The following is a 19,425-nucleotide window of genomic DNA, read 5'->3' as shown; positions in this document are numbered from 1 at the left end:
ATAGTGATTTTTTACCCAAAGATCCAGTAGTATAAGCCTGATAGCAGCCAGGGCTGCCTCCTGCTGTATGTGTAGATCTAGAGGTAAGATCTGCAGGGCTATCTCCATTGCTGCAGTTGGTGTTGTTTTCATGCAACCGCTAGCAGCGGACAAGGCAATTAAGCTTAGTTGCAAATACTTTGACGTAGGCACTCTTTTTTACTATTGGTTTTGCTTTAAAGATTTCATAGATTTTGTTCATTGAAAGGTCTGGGCGTAAATATTGGCGGTTTGATCGTCTTTATCTATAGTATTTATTTATTTTTAAGTAAATCAAATGCTATTACGGGTCATGCGGCATGCCATTGTAGCAAGTATTTACAATTATATTACATAAAACAATAGCATGTAAGTGCGTGCTCCTATTTCACCATGCCTCCTGCTGGAAGAGGACAACTCTTTGTTTTTAATTTATGTTATTATTATTAATTACTTAAGATGTCATGTGGAACATGGTTTAATGGTTGCAGCTCCTTACAAACGTTGTGTAAAAAAAAAAAACATGGCGATTAAAAAGAGTGGCGGAGAGTTTATTGCCAGTTCTTCTCTTCCGTTCTACGCCCTTGATTTGAGAACTGGCACTAAATGTAAAATTAGAAGCATTTATATATATTTCTTTACAGACAAGTCATAAGTGTAAAAAGTGTTACCAATATGATTAAATGATTTTGGAATTTGAATATACACACCTACATATAGAAAAAACAACAACAAAGAGTAGGTACGATGTTTAACAGTACAATCGTCAATGTCTATGATCATCGGGCACTCTGAGGCTTAGGCACGTATCAATTTTATAAGAAATAAAAAAAAGTTTTTTTAATCGTCAGCGAACAGAAGACGTATTGGATGATTATGGGCAAATAATATACCGGAATTGACGTAGTCTGGATCCGAAATAACACCTTTACATAACAAAATTGCAACAGTTTTGATGTAGGTACATTCTTCTTCTGCAAGCCAAGCCAAGTAGGTAGAAACATGTACCTATACACCAGAGTGATCTGCTGGAACCGTAGTCCGCGTTCGCCGAAACCCAAGCTGAGCATCGCTCAGTTGCGCTGATATCCCACAGACTTCGTATTCAGTTCAAAATGAGTGAATCTCAAGATATTGAAATCGATTTACTAATTGATGAAGTCGGGAACAGAACAGCAATTTGGGATATAGCTACAGAATCATATTATATTGTATATTCTATTTTGTAGGTAATATAACCACTTCTTCCACGTCCATTTTCTAAGCTCTATCGAAACAGACTGACGAGCTCTCACAATTCGCGCGCACAGGCGCGTTAGCGCTTGTCTTCTGAATTCTTTATAAACTTAATCGCACGTTGTCCTGCGTTAACGCTCGTTACATGTGAACTTAGGCTGAATTTAGTGTCACGCCGACCACACGCGCACCGTCGGCGCTGATGGTCGAGATAGATGAACTTCTAGGAAGCGTTTTTGAATGACGCGTAGCTATCAGCGCGCACGGTGGTCAGCGCCGATGGCTGCGCGGCCGTACGCGTCGCGCGTCGGCGCCGCGTAGCTGTCAGCGCTGACGATCGCTAGAGCGCCTCTGCTTTCAGTGAGCGTTGTAGTGTCGAACGGACGTCGTCAGCGTGTACAGTCATGGCAAATCGCGAAGTGGATACAGGTCAAGTAAGGCGGTCAGTACGATACTAAAACGAACCACGCTGAGCGTCAGCGCTGACGAACTACGCGCTGATCTATGAGCGCTGACGGTGAGCGTGAGACTAAATTCAGCCTAAGACTAAATTCATCCTTAGGCTCACATATCTCGACCATCAGCGCCGACGGTGCGCGTGCGGTCGGCGTGAGACTAAATTCAGCCTTGGGCTGGGATCCGACTCGACGTAATCAAATGACTTTTATTTTCAAAACACAAGAGAATTGATTTCTTTATTAAGCTATGCCTGTTCGTATGTTTAATACCAAGTAGAACGAAGAGCGGAGATTATTTATCGCATTATCGAAACACTCGTATAACTGATATATTAATAGTTTTATTAGTTTTAAGCACAAACAGCTTGTCTTAGACAAAATATCAAAGAAACATATCCGAGATGACGAAAGCTCACGAGGACCTTACGTTGTAATGAAACTGCAGTCTTCAGTCGAGTTTATTACTTAGTAGTTAATTTTATAGATATTTTAAAAACCGAACAACACTAAATCTAAAGCAGTCTTATAAAATATCCGAATGGAGGTATTTCACAAGCAAAAGAAGCGATCAATCGCTGAAGTCGAGCAACAGCTTGCCTCTGGCGTGTCCCTCGGCCAGCGCCGCGAACGCCGCCGGCGCATCTCGCCATCCGAACACGCGCTGCACCGACACCCGAAACTGCCCGCGCTCGGCGAGCCGTCTCAGCATCTCTATATCGGAGGCGTTCGGCACAAAGAACGCCCAGCGCACGTGAGGCGGGCAGGGCCCTTCCCGGTTACGCGCCAGGGCGCCTCGCATCGCTCCGAACGTCTGCGCCGACAGCGCTCCTAGCGCCGTGACGCTCCCCGCCAACAGCCCGCGCGAATCACATTCGCTCAGAAGCGGCGTCGTCAGCGTCACGTACCGCGAGAAACCCCAGCGTGAAGCGGCCTCTGCGGCCGCCCAGCCGCCGACGCCGCCGCAGTCGAGCACCGCATCGAAGGGGCCCGAGGCGGCCACCCGCGCCTCGTAGTCCGGTTCGCCGCGGTGAAGCGCCGCGACGGCGCCGAGCGCGAGCGCCTCGGCGGCCTGCTCGGGCGCGCAGCTCACCGCCACCCGTGCGCCGCCCTGCACTAACAACTGCAGCGCGGCCGCGCCGACGCCCCCGAGCCCCAGCAGCAGCACGCGCGCTCCTAGCGCGGACGCTCCCGCTAGACCGGCGATCCGCAAGGCACTCGCGGCCGTGAGGCCGGCGTAGAGGGCTCCGGCCGCGGCGAGCGGATCGAGCGCGACGGGCGCCGGCCCCGCCCAACGCGAGGGCACCGCGACGTATTCTGCGAGCGCACCGGGTCGATGCGGCGGCAGGACACCCCACACGCGCGTCCCGGGCTGCAGTCGCGCCCCGCGACCCGCCCGCACTACGACGCCGCTGAAGTCGCGCCCCGGCACCAACGGGAACTCGACGTCTGCGCCCTCCAGACGTCTAAGCGTGTTCAATATGCGCGATCCGTATCCATCTAAATTTTTTAACGATCAAAATCAACATAAAAATAAATAGCTTCTTTGGCCAGACAATTAACCTTAAAATCTACCTTGGCTATCGCAAGATCCGATCGCATCACCGGCTACAGTAGGTAATACTAGACCAACTGTGGGCGTGGCACTAGAACGGTCAATTTTATTACATTTAGATTATAAAGATCAATTCTGGTTTACCAACCCACATGTATAGTTGGTATGGTCATACGCGATTCTTTTTATAGTTTTTCGGCACTAACATTATAGTCATCATTTGGGTTAACGTACGATTAAATTTAAATTTGTTTTATTCTCGATGCATCTTTTACGTATTTCTGTCTGTAAGTATGGGCACACCTAGCATGGCGAGATCGATGGGGTTGAGCGAGGCGGCGGTGACGCGCACGAGCAGGTCGTCGGCGCTTCGGAGCGGAGGCACGCGGGCGCTCTCGAGTCGCAGCTCGCCGACGCCGCCGTACGCGTGCGCGCGCCACGCTGCCATTCGTGCTCCCACTCCGGACATATTATAACTTGACAATGCCTAACTGAAAACAAACCTTGAGTTACATTTCATAAACATACAAACAATATCACATGCATTTAAATCATTTCAATTGTACAAAGACCAAGAAAAATTCATATAATTAAATGATATCTTGATTTTCTTGGTATTTTAATTTAAGATGTAATAATCTATATGGGTTTTGTTGTAACCACAAATGACTTAAAACTGTATCCTTAAGCATTGATAAAACAAAACATCTAAATTATTTGAATGTACATATTATAAAATAGCTTGAATGAGATTTCAGATTACTATCTATTTTAATGAAATAAAAACATTATTCATGTAATGTATTCAACTAAAATATAATATTTAATATAAAAATAAACAAGAAAAGTTAACGATTTATTTATTTAAGATATATAAATATGAGAAAATACTCATTCATTATTTAAGTTCATACTTTTTCTTTATTAATTTTTAATTAAGATAATCAAATTTACCAACACCATGTCAATACATAACTGAACTATAATTTGAAATATTTATTTAAACCATCCCCAATTATGTACTATGTAAAAATAATTATTATTAATAATATTTTATTGTTTTCACAAATTCAGTTTATCATAGTCCCATCATATATAAACAAATTTGGCTGCTTTTTAAGACTTGGGGGCTTGTCAAGTGTCAACATCCAAGACTATTAGAATATATTTATTATTTTCTTTTCTTTATTGTAATGTTTCCCTTTAAATGTTGTGCACACTTGTTATTGATGCACATGCATGTATCTTGTTTTCTATGTTATGTGTTCTCTGTAAGTGTTTGTATGTGTTTCGTTAGTGTGCCTTTTAAAATAAAATAAAAAAATAAAATAACGATAAGGAAGCAAATAATAATCTATGTGGTATCAAATCATTAGTTTTTTATCTAATGTGAATTCAACATTTCATATAAAGATAGTATATATTGGGATTAATGATATTTTCGTTTAATTTAATTTTGCCATTATTTTCGCTAGTCAAATTTCACTAATAAGTCAACACAAGTTTTCATAGTTTGTTTCTAGTAAATAGTATTTCCTGGATTGATCCAAACCCGATAAATCAATAGGCTGAGCTGGACGGTAACATGCGGTAGCTAATTTTTCTGCGGTAACGACTAACGAGTAACGAGTCAAATCACCATTCAAACTCACGTTACCCATTTCCAAAATTTAGTTCGCAGTTCGCACATCTCTGATTGCACGTCACCCCACTCATTTTTCACTTTATCAATATTTTTAAATACCTCTTCTCCACTTTGTCAACCACTAACTGTATAGTTTTCACCCTGTCGGGAATATAATACAATTAATAATATCTTAATTTTACCTAATAACAAATATGTTTCACTTCAAAGTTCGAACGAAAATAAAGTAAAAACTGAGATGTGTTTTCAGTATTGTGTAATGGTCAATGGAATATGTAAATATCAGCTGTCGTAGTGTCAGCTGTCGGTTTTCAAATCGTGATCTTTTTTATCCACCCAAGAACGAAGAACTAGACTGGCATAATATTATATAGAAACTTAGTTATATGTCCTAAATGAACTGCATACGGGATTATAATTTTACTCATTGGTATCTTTCGTTCGTCTGTAAAAACAAAGGGAAAATGAGTGCCAAATAAATATGCGAAAAAGTAATTAGTCTGCATCTGTAAATGGTTCTAGTCTGTACCTAAACTTGATCTTTTATCTTGATACATTTTTCATCTGTGGTAAATGCTTTTAATAAACAAATCTCAATGCAAGTTTGGACTTTAGATTAGTATATTGTTAATTGTACATCTGTAATGCAAGTCAATCATGAGACTAGATTACTAGAGGCACAAAAAGTGACGTTATGTTTGAATCATGAACTCAGCGCTGTCCAGGAGCAGAGTAAGTGCAGAGCAACTGGATCTGCTATTGACTTTTATGGAAGAGCACCGTGACTTTGCAGCTGGCAAACAGTCGATATATTCTCGCTTTAGCGCTAGTAAACTGTGGCGGCTACTTGCCGAGAGGTTAAACGCTGCGGCGGCAGACACGGGCGGTGCTCGGAAATCACCAGATAAGTGGTGCCGCTACTGGGCGGACGTTAAATATAAAGCAAGAAAGAAGTGTGCCGCCGGAGGTGCACTAGGTGACCTCTCGTCTGCAGAGGAGCGCTTACAGAATATTCTCAGTTGCAAAAACGATTGTAAGTGTAGTATTGTATATATGTATTACTTAAGCATAATTAAGTACTTGGCAGATATAGTCAAATGAATTATCTGAATTCTTAATTTGTCAAAATGCACATTTCACACATAATTAAACAATACAAAGAACAAAAATTTTACATGCTGCCAAATGCCTACAAACTGAAACTATATTTATATTGTAATCACAAATGTAATAGATCATTAACCTATACCTTTAAACTTTATATATAATTATTGTACACATGATTTAATTGGGTAAACAGATTAACCTACATTTTATTTTAAATCACACTAAAATAATAAAATATCAATATAGTAGTAAAAAACAACTCAAAAAGTTAAAAAAGGAATAACAAAAATGCTTTTATTGTAGCGCAAATACAATGCATTTTGTTTACAGGTTATAATTAACCTATTAATAATAAGTTTTATTTGCAAAGAAAGTGGTACATTTAGTTTGATTAATTATATAAACGACCGCACAATCAGCCATATAAAACATGTGTGCAAATGTAATATGAATTATCATGATGTCATAATTATAAGAACAGTTAAGTATAATTGTTGTCAAAACTTATGATAAAAACCTCTCCCACTATACAATTGGCACCTTGTCTTTAAAAAATTATTAAGGGGAGGGCCCTTGATTTTACAATACAATACAACTTGCAGGAACCTACAATTGTGTTGGATCATTCGGTAAACAAGTCATTTATGAGTAATTAATAAACTTATGTTCTAAATAATCGGTCACGCTATAGTAGCACCTTGACTTCAGAAACCTAATCATCTTCCCCTTGAAAACATTAAATAGCAGTGATCTATAATTTCTAGGAAGGTGATTAAATATTCTTACAGCCATGGCGTAACAATTTTTTGAACATAGCGCGGTGGAACATACAGGCACCCGCAGCCGTGTTGGATCCCTCGGTACATACAAGCTAGTTTCTTTGTAAGTTGTAAATAATTGTGGATGTTTCTTTACAGTCATAACTGCTTCAAATATATATAAACTTGGTACTGTAGGAATATCGAGTTCGTGAAAAAAGGTCTACAGCTTTTAAGAGGTCCAACGCCCATGATAGCCCTAATACATTTTTTCTGAGTAATAAAAACTTTACTCACATCTACCGAATTTCCCCATAAAAGGATACCATAGCGCAAAACTGAAGCAACATAGCCGTGATAAGCAATAATTGCTGCGTGTTTTGAAGCCACTTTGCGAGTTCGATTCAAAGCAAAGACAAATTTATTTAGGCGTGTGCATATCGTTAAAATGTGTTGTTTCCAATTAAGATTTTGGTCTAGTGTTAAGCCTAGAAATTTGGTTGATACAGCTTCTTCAATTGACTCATTTTTATAATTGATTTTGAGGTTATTGGGTCTGCAATTATTATAATTCCGAAATTGTATAAAATTGTTTTTTTTTACATTTACACTTAAATTATTAATTTCCAACCTTTCCGTGACATTTCTTACTGTTTCATTCAATAATGATTCGTGGTTACGCGTAGTATCATTCGACACGACCACTGAGATATCATCCGCGTAAAGAATGCATTTATTACTAACCAAATTCGGTAAATCATTAATGTACAGAAGAAACAGCAATGGGCCCAGTATGCTCCCTTGAGGAACGCCTTTATTGCAATCTATAGCCACAGACTTGTACCTCCTTTCAATATATTTAGGAGAAGAAGTATGTGTGATTTCAACATATTGTTTACGACCGGTTAGGTAACTTTCCAGCCAATTTAAAGGCAATCCTCGGATTCCGTAAAGTCTACACTTTTGAAGAAGAATGTTGTAGTCTACGCAATCAAATGCTTGGCTCATGTCAAAAAAAAACTACAGATACCTGCTTGCGCCTATAAATATGTTCTACAATTGCCTTAACTAAAGAGAAATCTGCTAGGATAGTATTTTTACCTCTTTGAAAACCGTACTGTTCATCATTTATAACACTGAATTTGGCAAAAGAAGAGCTCAACCTATTGTGCATAAGTTTTTCCAACACTTTAGCTAAAGTTGGTATTAAAGTTATAGGTCTGTAGTTTCTAATATCCTCTGTATTACCCTTTTTAAACATAGGTTTAACTATTGATAATTTTAAAGAACTGGGAAAAATACCCTGTGTGAAAGATAAATTTATGAGATGGGTAAGGATACTTGTTATTTGTTAATATTTAATATTATATATTTATAAAAAACGAAACAAACAAAAAACTTTGCACTCTGGAAGTGCCGGCTGAAGTGAAAACTTGAATATTAACATTCTGCATTTTTGATATTTTGCAATGGTTTGGGAATAATTTTGCACAAATTGCTTTAATTATCAGTATAAAAGTACTATCATGCGGTAGAATACAATATTTATTTATTGCGCTATCGTACACAAACATGACAATTTACAAAAAAGTGTACAATTATGCCTCTAAAGAAGTTTTCACTTCAAAAACAAATTTTACTTATCACAAGTCACACTTGTTTTTGAAGTAAATTAGTATGTTTTTTTTTTTTAATTAAGTAATTAATTTCATATTTGAAAAAAATTAAAAAAAAAATGTTTGCCAAAATTAACATTTAAAATGTAAGTAGTGTGAAATAACTAATGTCTTACTAATCTAGAAATATAATTGAGAATTGTTACATTCTAAACACTAGTCAATCATAAAATATGCAATCTACTGTAATCCGGTTTTGCATAGAGTAATTATTAATCATAGTTATAATTGAGAGTGTTCAGAACTATATCATAATTCATTCCCGTTACGCGCCATCTTTATCTTATCTTTACCACGCGTGATTCGAAGTATACTTTCTCCAGCGGAGTAGGGATTGGTAAATGTCTCCAATGTATTTTGCGGCCCGTTTTGAGTAGTTACATTTTTGAAATCCAGGTGGCGATCGTTATTTATTATTCGACACCATTGATATACAAAAAACCCAAGATGCACAGTCTCGAATAAAAGTAACGCTCGAAAGTGTCCCGAAACACTATTTCTGTCCCTTTCTATAACAGTATGTCTATGACAGTATATGTTACAAGCATATATTATTGTAAAATCAACCTTACGCGAATTGCTTAAAGTTGTTATTACAACGCAGTGTATACGTACTTAAAGCAATAAAATTTTACGACCGACCGTGGTCGGTAGGACAAGGTATTGAGTGGAGTCGAGCATGACTTTTTTATTTACAACTATTTAACATAATTTTAAATTTATCCGACTTTCGGGTGCTTTACAGCGTGCGTGGTCACGGTGACTGAAGACAAAAGGTGTTGGATGTTAAATAGTTGTAAATTTATAATAATACATAACTTTAATCCGGTTAAAAAGTTTTTTTCTTTAAATTAAAAAAAAAAGTTAAATTGGCTACCTCCTGCTTTACACTTTATAAAGCGTAAATATATTTGTCAAAAACTACACACAAAAAAGTTCAAAAGTACATAAATTTATTTATAAAAAAAAAACCCAAATAAATAACATCGACTCCACTTATTAGACGCGAGACTATTTGAAATGAGCGCACAATTTAGAATGTTGCGCTCATTTTTTGAGGACGTTTTTAATGGTACGTTTACACGCTTGCCAAGCCTTGGCAAGGATCGACAATCGCAAGCATGTAAAAAGGGCGTTTGGCTTGGCTTGCGTGGGCTTGTGCCTGCTTGCTTTCGATCCAGTCGAGTGTCGGTTTTTTTACGCAGATCAAAGGGCGTTTGCGGCAAGCGCTTGCGATGCATTTACATGTTGGTCCGCGTTTATTAGCCATTGTGATCTCGCGGCGAGTACACGCTTGATTGATTTTACAAAAAATTAATAAAAAATGAGTTGCTGGTCGAATGAGAAGAGTCTTTCGTTTCTGGAACATTATCAAATGGAACCATGCATCTGGAATCCGAAAGATGCAAATCATAAAGATAAAAAGAAACAAGCAGATGCATGGATTCGTCTTGCTGAACTTACTGGAAGGCCAGTAAAGGAAATAAAAAATAAAAAAGAGATACTGATGACTACTTTTCGCAAGCACTTGAAAAAAAAACGTGAATCTATGCGTTCTGGCGCAGGTATGTTCCTACGATACATTTATAATTATTTTGATAGTCTGCTTAGCAAGGTGTAACTTATGTTTAAAAGCGTTGGTTAGTTTCTTGATTATTCCGCAACTATCTCGCTCTAATTTTCGATGTTTTTATTTTATTTTAGGTGCCGAAGAAATATACAATCCAACTTGGTATGCTTACGAAACCATGGAGTCATTTTTACTACCAGTATATACTTGCAATGAAGGGATAAACACCGAAACAGTAAGTTAATAAATTTATTTATTCTAAATAAAAAAACACCGTTGGTTATTAAACCTACATTTATTTATACATTTTTATCAACTTATCCAATCCTATTAAAATATGAAGTAAATTCTTCCCTGACTTCTCTGGCGCTCACCGGAGATCTTCGTGGTATTTGTGGTAAATTTTGCAATGCATTATATTCGTCGTTATCTCTACGCCATGAACCAGGGGTAACCATATTTCCACTACTGTCATATACGTCAAACGAACTCTGAGGAGTATATCGATTTGAAGAACTTTTGACTTACTTGACTTAATGTCCTATAACCCCTAGTTGGGGCAGAGGGCGTCCACAGTGAGTCTCCATCGCGTTCTGTCTTGAGCCTCGTATTTTACCTCACTCCAAGTCTTTCCGGCTCTCTTTGCCTCGTCTGCGACTGTACGGCGCCAGGTTTGCTTGGGACGGCCACGTTTCCGCTTTCCTTGCGGGTTCCAATCAAGCGCCTGCTTGGGAATATGATTGGGATCCCTTCGGAGTGTATGGCCTATCCAATTCCACTTGCGTCGTTTGATCTGCTGGCTGATCGGGGTTTCTCGGCAGCGCTCCCAAAGTTGCTCGTTAGAGATTTTTTCAGGCCAGTAGATGCCCAGAATACGGCGAAGACAGCGGTTGACGAAGACTTGGAGTCGGTGCGAGATGTCTTTGGTGACCTTCCACGTTTCACACCCATAGAGCAGCACAGACTTGACGTTGGATCCGAATATTTTAAACTTGATTCGACGCGTCAACATCCGTGACTGCCATACAGGCCGAAGTTGTGCAAAGGTTGCTCGGGCCTTGGCAATGCGTGAAGCGATGTCCTCTTCTGTACCTCCAGTTTCAGACACGACGCTTCCGAGGTAAACAAACTTTTGAACGCTTTCTACGTCCTCTACACCCATCCGCAATGGGGTGCGGTTCTCAACTCCAACACGCATTTCTTTCGTTTTCCGGGTGTTGATTTTGAGTCCCGCAATTCCCGCCTCGCGTTCCAGGTCGTCCAACTTAGATTGCATGTCACGGTGCGTGTGACTTAACAGACATAGGTCATCGGCATAATCCAAATCTTCCAAGATGTTGGTTAATCCCCACTCTAAGAAGAAGAACTTTTACTTGTTCTCAAAAAGTTATGTAGTAGTACACAAGTCATCGTAAATTCCGTTACAGTTTGTGGTTCTAAATTGATAGGGCGTCTGAATATTCTGAAAACTGAGGTTAAAATTCCAAACGTATTTTCAACTACAACTCGGGATCTAGATAAATTTTGGTTAAATAACCTTTTTGGTGAGCCTACTTCATGGTTTCCAGGGTAGGGTTTCATTACGTGTTGACTCAATGCTAAAGCACCGTCAGCTAAAAACACGTATGGAATATTAATATTCGATCCTGGAAGTGGACATGGTGGTGGAAAATCTATCTCGTTTCTAATTATTCTTTTCCATAGTAAACAATTATTAAAGACGCCGCCGTCACTTATTCTTCCTTGACTCCCGATGTCTGCGAATACAAATTTGTATTTGCTATCCACTAAAGCCAAAAGGACAATGCTAAAAGTTTTCTTATAATTGTAATACTCTGTTCCACTATGCGTTGGGCTTTCAATGACTACATGCTTGCCATCCAATGCACCTATGCAATGCGGAAATTTAGTCCTGAATCCTTCTTCTATATTAAGCCATCCTTCTGCTGTGGTGGGCATCTGTAAAAAGAAAGTAAATGAAGTGTAAGTTTAAGTATATTATTTTTTTGCAGCAATCACAACAAATAGAAGAAGACACAGATCAGACAGAGGATGACCCTCTGATAAGAGACCGTACAATTAGTACGGTTACCACACCATCCAGACCACCATCTAGATCACCATCCAGACCACCATCCATACAAGCTGTTACTAATAAACGTCGTCGCCCTGCTTCTGAAACGGCTGAAAAGCAAATGGCCGTGGCTTTTGGACAATTAACAAATGTTTTGGGTCAAAGGCAGAATGAAAATATACCTGCTCACGACGATGATTGTGATCTATACGCAAAATTATTGGCTATAAAGCTACGTGAACTGTCAACTGATGAACGAAAAATTATGATGTACCAAATAGATGGGTTGTTTATAAACAGAATCAGTCAAAAATCAATATTATTCTCGTCCGTCGTCAATGGCTGGTGCATATTCAACACCATCTCCTCAAGTCATTCCGAGTCGACCAACATCAGTTAATAGTGTTTATTCTGAACCTATTCATAACAACCAAAGTTTTTTTCCCTCTCCAAACACACAAACTTCTTATTCAGCGCCAGACATGGCAAAACATATACCAACTCCAATAGCTCCAGCTCCGTCTACATCAACAGCACCCTCGTCATCTATTCGTATCATATCGGACCAAATCATCAACCCAGCCCCACGTGAAACCAACATTATAAACATGGCTACGTTGAATTCTTTCGAAGATTTTGATTCGTCGACATAATTCTTATTTAAATTAATAAATAATTAAACAATAAAGCAGTCAGCTAACACATTCATAGAACAGATTTCCTATAATTCTATTAAAATCTAAAAAAATGTATAACATAATGTTTTGTTTTATTCCTACCTTAACTAGATCCTTTAGAATTTCATTAAGAGCTCGGCAAACTTCACGAATGATTATTGATATCATAGAGACAGATACTTTAAACAAGAAGTGAAGGCTTTTGTAAGAATCACCAGATGCCAAAAATCGTAGCGTAATGGCAAGACGAAATTTGGCTGGTATAGCTTCTCTGAAGTCTGTATCATGCTTGGATATCATTGGTGAAATTTTTTGCAGTAAAAACTCAAAATCAGAATAGCTCATTCGGCAGAAGTTATCAAACTCTCCAGATGGTTCATATAAAAGTTCATTAAATTTCTCTTCTATAAATTGTCTGTAACAAATAAAATATATCGCAAGTATTGTGGCATACTCGTAACTCAACTGCAACAGATAATGGTTAAATCAAAATAGTAGTTACCTGGTACGATTATGATGAATCTTTTTCATCCACCATCTTCGCTGTCGTCGAGCTCTCCTTTTTTTTATTTCACTTTGCTTACATTTCAAATAAAAGTACGTTAAACCAAATGCAATAGCCTTCACAAGTTCGGCGTCCGCCATGCTTGGATGTATATTGCAGACTGACGCATTCACAAGCGTATAAACGCCTTTCAAACTCCAAACGAGATTTGTGGAGGCTTGGGACTGTTTGCAGTTTGACAAGGCTTGGCAAGCGTGTAAACGTACCATTAGACGTTGACAGTGCATCTTGGGTTTTTTGTATATCAATTGTCGACACTTAATATTTTAATGACAATTAAATTCATTAAATTCCTAACATATCTTCCTTTTTCCGTCCCTGTAAGTATCGGAAATCTAAACGTTTAGATTTGTAAAAATATGAACAACACTTCAAGATTAGTTTGCCACTGAAGTTTCACTTCTGACATGTGTACTTTGTACACACACACTTTTTTTTTTCAATATGCAATTAATCCAAGCACCATCAAATAATTAAATACTAATATTCTAAGGATTAATTTGCAAAAAAAAATTAGTTTAATTTATTACATTTTATTATGATTTTTATGATATCTATCGTAACGCAGTAAACGCGGTGTCGGGCGGCGCGGCGGCTTCGGACGAGGAGCGCAAGGCTCTCGACGAGGACATGTGCTCGGAGGGATCCGCGCCGTTGGCAACCGACGAGCTGCTGGCCGAGGCCGCCATGCGCACCGCGCTGGCCGCCGAGAAGCAGGCCGAGGCCGTCGTGCACGCCGTGGACCTGCTGCGAGACCTCGTGACGCTACTGCGCGAACGACCCCCCGCACCTCCGCCCGCGACCCACGACCACCTGGCCATGCAGCACCAGCACCACCACCCGCTCTGAGGTACGCTCCCTGTCGTATCGAGACGTCACAAATGGATCGAAAATATTATCTATTAGCGACGCGTCTAAAACTCACATTCTACGCAACCTTCAGCTTCTTGTCGGCCTCCACGAGCTCGACCGGCGCCAAACCCGTGAGCGCGGCCACGTCGGCGTACACGGCGTCGGCCCGGCGCCGAGCGCGCGCCGCCCCGTGGCGCAGCACGTCGCGCAGCAGCCGCGGCCGCGACTGCAGCTCCTCGGCGCGCGCACGCATCGGGCCGAGCACGGAAACGAGCGCTTCGGCCACCACGCGCTTATACTGCGCCGTCGTCAGTCCCCCCGCCTCGTCGGTGACCTCTTCGGGCGTCTTGTCCTCGGCCAGGCACTGCAGCAGCACCAGGTTGGACACGCCCGGCCTCGTCGCCGGGTCGAACGTCACCTGCGCGACGAGACACCGGTCAGCGCGTGGCCGGTTTGGATCGGCCGACGGGCGATCGGAGCTCTCTCACCTGAGGCGTAAAGTCGGTCACGGCCTTTCTGATCTTGGCGCGGACGGCGTCGTCCGAGTCGCCGAGCACGATGCGCGACTTGGGGTCCGGGTCGGATTTGGACATCTTCTTGGCGGGGTCGCGCAGGCTGCGCACGCGGTCGCTGCCGTCGGCGGGCAGCAACGCGCGGGGCGTCGGAAAGGCCGGGCCGTAGCGGTGCCGAAACGTGCGCGCGAGCAACGCGGCCAACTGCAGGTGCTGCAGCTGATCGGCGCCGACGGGCACGTGCGTCGCGCGGTAGAGCAGCACGTCGGCCGCCTGCAAAACCGGGTACAGCAGTAGCCCGGCGCCGAGGTCGCCGCCGCCGGCGGTGCGTTCGCGGTATTGCGGCAGATGTGCGAGGCGGGCCTGCGTGGCCAGGCAGGTCAGCACCCAGCACAGTTCGGCGTGACGCGGCACGGCCGACTGCGCGAACAGCACGGTGCGCGCCGGGTCCAAGCCGCTGGCCAGCAGATATGCCGTCAACTGCAGTGTGTTGTCTTGCATCGCGGCCGGGCTCACCTTTGGACAAACTTTCACTTTCTACTTTGGATGCTGATGCTTCTCCTAGATGACTCGGAATAAGAAGATCCAGTAACGAGACTAACTCATCACTCCCGTGCGCCGAAAATGCATTTGATTTTGATCCTTGCAAGTCTCGATTTTGAATATCACTATTGGTCCAGTGGACACTTTCTATGCAATTTTACATCCATTATTTAAATATGAATTCATCTTCAGTATTTTTTTGTTTAGAAATTTCTATGTAATATTTTGTTTTTGATAAATGTGTCTAAGTGCCCTCCCTCACCGAGACGCCATGGCGACGTGGCCAGCGACGTTACCATGGCTACGTTTGGCGTCTCTGTGTCGCCAGACTGAGTCGCCAAAACGCGTCGCCAATGCATTCAGTTCTGTCTCGACTCAAAAATCAAAATCAAAAATGAATTATAATAAAATCATCAATAAAATAACAATAAAAGTATTATTATTTTATTTAATCATTTTAAATTCATTTTTTATGTAAAATATTGTTAATTAGGAGAGCAGGAGCCTTACTATCAATTTCTTTCAGGATAACTAAGTAAAAAACGTAATTAAGAGACTATGAAAAAGCAAAAAAAGTGCTAAGGTGTGCTAATTCGGTGACGGAGCATAAAAACACGTGCAAACAACTGGCGACGTCGCCAGGTAGCCAGCGTCGCCGCATGCGGAGCGGTCGACTCTGGCTACGCTTCTAAATTGGCGACGTCGCCAGTCGGTCGCCAAGTGAGTGAGGTGCCTGATGCATGAGAATACCAATTGTTTGGATACGTAGCCGACGACGTGACCATGGCGTCCCGGTGAGGGAGGGCACTTATTATTAAAACAAACAGAAAGAATAAACTTGTTTTTTATTACCCTTTTCTAATGATATTTTTTCAAATATATAAATGCACAGACATCATATTTAATATAATATGTGTAAAATAAAATAATGTAATAAAAATAAAATTATAACAAAAAAAAAAACTGTAAATAGACACAGAGATGTAGTTGATGGAGTTAAGATATATGAGTAATTAATTTTCAAATAAATTAGGTGTGTTCTAGATTTACATTTATATATAAAAAAAGAGATATTGACTGTTAAATATTAATAATATATTAATTATTTAGAAAATTATGAGACTAGACACTACAAATATTTTTTTCAACTTTATATTATTAAATTATTAAGAAAACTAAAAAAATACCTGTTTTGTGGTTAAAGCATGCAAATCAGCAATAAACATCATCACATCTTGTCCTTGCTCTTGCAGCTGTACACAACGGCGCACCGCAGCAAAGTAATTACCAACATGCAAGGCTCCAGTTGGTTGTAGACCTGATACTATTCTTCTAGGCCATCTTCCATCTTCTTCTGCACCAATAATGGTATTATTCAGCTCAAGTGGGTTATCACCTGTAGTATTCTTCTAGAAAAGTTTTAGCTATTAATCATTAAATAAATAAGTTGTGGCATAGAATAATTATGTAGCATTTTATGAGCAACATAAATAATCAAAAGATCAGAATAGTCTTTCAAATTTACCTTATATAACTGAATTACAATTACAGATGTACTAAACTCTTAAACAGGATTTAAATTTTTCTATTATAGAAAAATTTATCTTTGGGGGGTTTCCTTTACTTTCTATAGAAACACAATTTATTTTCTTTACTGAATTCGGCACACGATCTGAACAAAATCAAACTATGTAATATTCAGCAATAAAATACGTTACACCTACCTGTCGACGGCAACCCTGTGTACTGAACTTGCATATATGAGCGTATCTTTTCACGCGTATCAATCCTCTTGTTAATATACACATTTCCACTCTTAATTTAAGGTCACTTTTTTAAATCACAATATTTTTGTAGGTTAGTCCGATAAGCCCTAATAGATTTGTTAATTCCATCTAAGGTATTGTATTTTTCATTATGCTATTTTATATGTGATTTCACTAAGAAAGTTAATTAACTAATATCTCAACTTCTTTCATATATCTATTGTTTATAAATATAAAATAATGTAAACAAAGTAAAGATACCAGTCACCAGATAGTGGGCACCACAGACCAAGTAGTCAAGTACTAAGGGTATGTTCCGACTTCCGATATATAGTGCTTTTCATGAAAGAAGTCCCGCGGTGATTTTTGGAACTAAATTTGACAGGTCGGCAATGTTGTCATTCGTCGATGTTATCAAGTTCGTTTGTTGTGGTAGATTTTTGTGAATTTTTAACTAGCTTAGTGCATTTTAAAGATTGATTACAATGCCAAAAGTTGTAAAAAGTTCGGCTCGAGAAAAGATATTAAAGGTGAAAGAGTTATGTGAAGCGGAACATAAGAATCAAGGTGTTTTAATACCACTAAACAATGTTCGGAAGAGAATTGCCGCCATAACAGGTACTTTTTAGAGTTGCCATTTAATAATTTTTTGCTGTATTGATGGGACTTTTATGATATAAATTCGTTTTTGTGACAAAATTGAATAAATACATAACGTGATGAAACTAGGTAACTGAAATTAAAATATATATTACAAATTACATAAGCATTATAAACTTAAAGTTACTATTATTTTTAATTGTTCATAATTTAATTGCAGGTGTGTCAGAGAAAACTGTAACAAGAATTACAAACGAAGGTATAACAGCGGCGTGTACTTCGAAAAAAATTGTAACCCAACAATTATGCAATAAAACTCTGAATAAAAAATTGTATTGCTTTTCTCTACCCTATTTTCTCATCTTTTCCCTGTAAGTAGGTAGAACACCGCTAATATAAGTAAATAAAAATATACTTTTTATATAACAGAAATATTGTTTCATCGAGAAAATAATATTATTTGATAAATTACATCTGCTAAATGTAAATAAAATAGGTAAATTGTTTACTCATAAATGGCAACATTACGTCATACGATTGCAGCGCCGCGTCTGGGGGACTTCTTTCATGAAAAGGACTATACATTATACACTGCGACCACTGTACAGAGTACCGTCAATTTAGTAAACTGTGAAACCGTTTCTCTATAGCCAGCTATACTGGTTAGTGGTTACAATTTAAAACGGAACGCAGTCCAGTATACTAGTCAGCTTCGTTTTTCGACACAGTTTTCAAATGAGTGCATCAAAGTTTTTCAATTCAACAAGAAAAACTATTATTGGAGTATTATCACATTAAAAAAAATCTATATTAATATTAACTGTCAATTGAATTAATATCACAAAGAAAGTAAGTTAGAATTTTAAATGTTTGTTATTAAACTGTAAGTTATATCAGCCGTTAGGCATTCAAGTGGTTTTGATTGATCACGTGATCAAAGCACTGCGAGTACCTTACCTCGAAAACGCCAGTGCTCGCAGTAGAAGTATAGCGGGGATTTGTAACGTCATATATTTCCCTAGGACGCTGCGGCTGTATACTGGCAGTCCATAGCGGAACGAATTTTTGAACAGTGGGAGCACTATACAGTACTCGCAGTGTATATCGGAACATACCCTAAGTACTAGTAGAAAATAGAATATAGACAATAAATATACTCAAGTCAAACAAAAGAAAATAAAGTTCGTTAAGGCATCTTGACTAAGCCCCCAGATTATATTAGGTCCTTACATATGAAATTGGCGTATTTCGTACTGGCCACATTAATCACGATATTCTCCTCTTTGGTAAGGAATTCCAAATTCAAATTTGTACAGCTATTTACTCAAATGTGCTTCGATGACCGTCATTCATTTGTTTTTTTCTGTTTCCGTCACTCATTTTACAAAATGGAAAACTTAAAGTATCGCATTATTTACGAGTATAGTCCTTTTCATGAAAGAAGTCCCCCAGACGCTGCGCTGCAATCGCATGACGTAATGTTGCCATTTATGAGTAACAAATTTACCTATTTTATTTACATTTAGCAGATGTAATTTATCAAATAATACTATTTTCTGCATACTTCGATGAAACAATATTTATGTTATGTAAAAATTATATTTTTATTTACTTATATTAGCGGTGTTCTACCTACTTACAGGGAAAAGATGAGAAAATAGGGTAAAAAAAAGCAATACAATTTATATTCAGAGTTTCAATGCATAATGCAATTTTTTTTCGAAATACACGCCGCTGTTATACCTTCGTTTGTAATTCTTGTTACAGTTTTCTTTGACACACCTGCAATTAAATTATGAGCAGTTAAAAATAATAG

General features: G+C 39.3%; 5 protein-coding genes across 9 annotated transcripts; 2 read left to right on the top strand and 3 right to left on the bottom strand.

The window, feature by feature from the left end:
* Positions 1-2,033: 2,033 nt before the first annotated feature.
* LOC125048729 (reticulon-4-interacting protein 1, mitochondrial) lies at positions 2,034-5,363 on the bottom strand. 4 transcript variants are annotated; one of them, XM_047647569.1, is made up of 3 exons: positions 4,917-5,363; positions 3,568-3,755; positions 2,034-3,209 (listed from the first exon to the last, which is right to left on the bottom strand). In XM_047647569.1, the coding sequence occupies exons 2-3, from the start codon at positions 3,731-3,733 to the stop codon at positions 2,281-2,283; spliced, it is 1,095 nt and encodes a 364-aa protein (XP_047503525.1). In that variant the 5' UTR covers positions 3,734-3,755; positions 4,917-5,363; the 3' UTR covers positions 2,034-2,280. The 4 variants fall into 4 exon arrangements, with proteins under 4 accessions (XP_047503525.1, XP_047503527.1, XP_047503526.1 ...); XM_047647571.1 differs by having other exon boundaries at positions 5,009-5,363; XM_047647570.1 differs by having other exon boundaries at positions 5,092-5,363.
* Positions 5,364-5,496: 133 nt separating this feature from the next.
* LOC125048731 lies at positions 5,497-14,422 on the top strand. Its single transcript, XM_047647573.1, has 3 exons — positions 5,497-5,942; positions 13,905-14,186; positions 14,280-14,422. The coding sequence occupies exons 1-2, from the start codon at positions 5,615-5,617 to the stop codon at positions 14,183-14,185; spliced, it is 609 nt and encodes a 202-aa protein (XP_047503529.1). The 5' UTR covers positions 5,497-5,614; the 3' UTR covers position 14,186; positions 14,280-14,422.
* Positions 9,522-12,854, top strand: LOC125048730. The gene is made up of 3 exons (XM_047647572.1): positions 9,522-10,015; positions 10,155-10,255; positions 12,033-12,854. Exons 1-3 carry the CDS (start codon positions 9,775-9,777, stop codon positions 12,492-12,494), a joined length of 804 nt encoding a protein of 267 aa, XP_047503528.1. The 5' UTR covers positions 9,522-9,774; the 3' UTR covers positions 12,495-12,854.
* Positions 10,297-13,461, bottom strand: LOC125048727. The gene is made up of 4 exons (XM_047647565.1): positions 13,274-13,461; positions 12,874-13,186; positions 11,387-11,979; positions 10,297-10,536 (listed from the first exon to the last, which is right to left on the bottom strand). The coding sequence occupies exons 1-4, from the start codon at positions 13,414-13,416 to the stop codon at positions 10,338-10,340; spliced, it is 1,248 nt and encodes a 415-aa protein (XP_047503521.1). The 5' UTR covers positions 13,417-13,461; the 3' UTR covers positions 10,297-10,337.
* On the bottom strand, positions 14,053-17,296 carry LOC125048728 (tryptophan--tRNA ligase, mitochondrial). Of its 2 annotated transcripts, none has more exons than XM_047647566.1 (5): positions 16,968-17,296; positions 16,431-16,652; positions 14,677-15,216; positions 14,262-14,606; positions 14,053-14,195 (listed from the first exon to the last, which is right to left on the bottom strand). In XM_047647566.1, exons 1-4 carry the CDS (start codon positions 17,049-17,051, stop codon positions 14,265-14,267), a joined length of 1,188 nt encoding a protein of 395 aa, XP_047503522.1. In that variant the 5' UTR covers positions 17,052-17,296; the 3' UTR covers positions 14,053-14,195; positions 14,262-14,264. The 2 variants fall into 2 exon arrangements, with proteins under 2 accessions (XP_047503522.1, XP_047503523.1); XM_047647567.1 differs by having other exon boundaries at positions 16,431-16,649.
* Between the last annotated feature and the right edge of the window lie 2,129 nt (positions 17,297-19,425).

Source organism: Pieris napi, chromosome 4 (assembly GCF_905475465.1).
Source record: "Pieris napi chromosome 4, ilPieNapi1.2, whole genome shotgun sequence".
NCBI lineage: Eukaryota > Metazoa > Arthropoda > Insecta > Lepidoptera > Pieridae > Pieris > Pieris napi.
Note: the sequence above shows the minus strand (reverse complement) of the source record. Positions and strands in the feature narration are given on the sequence as shown.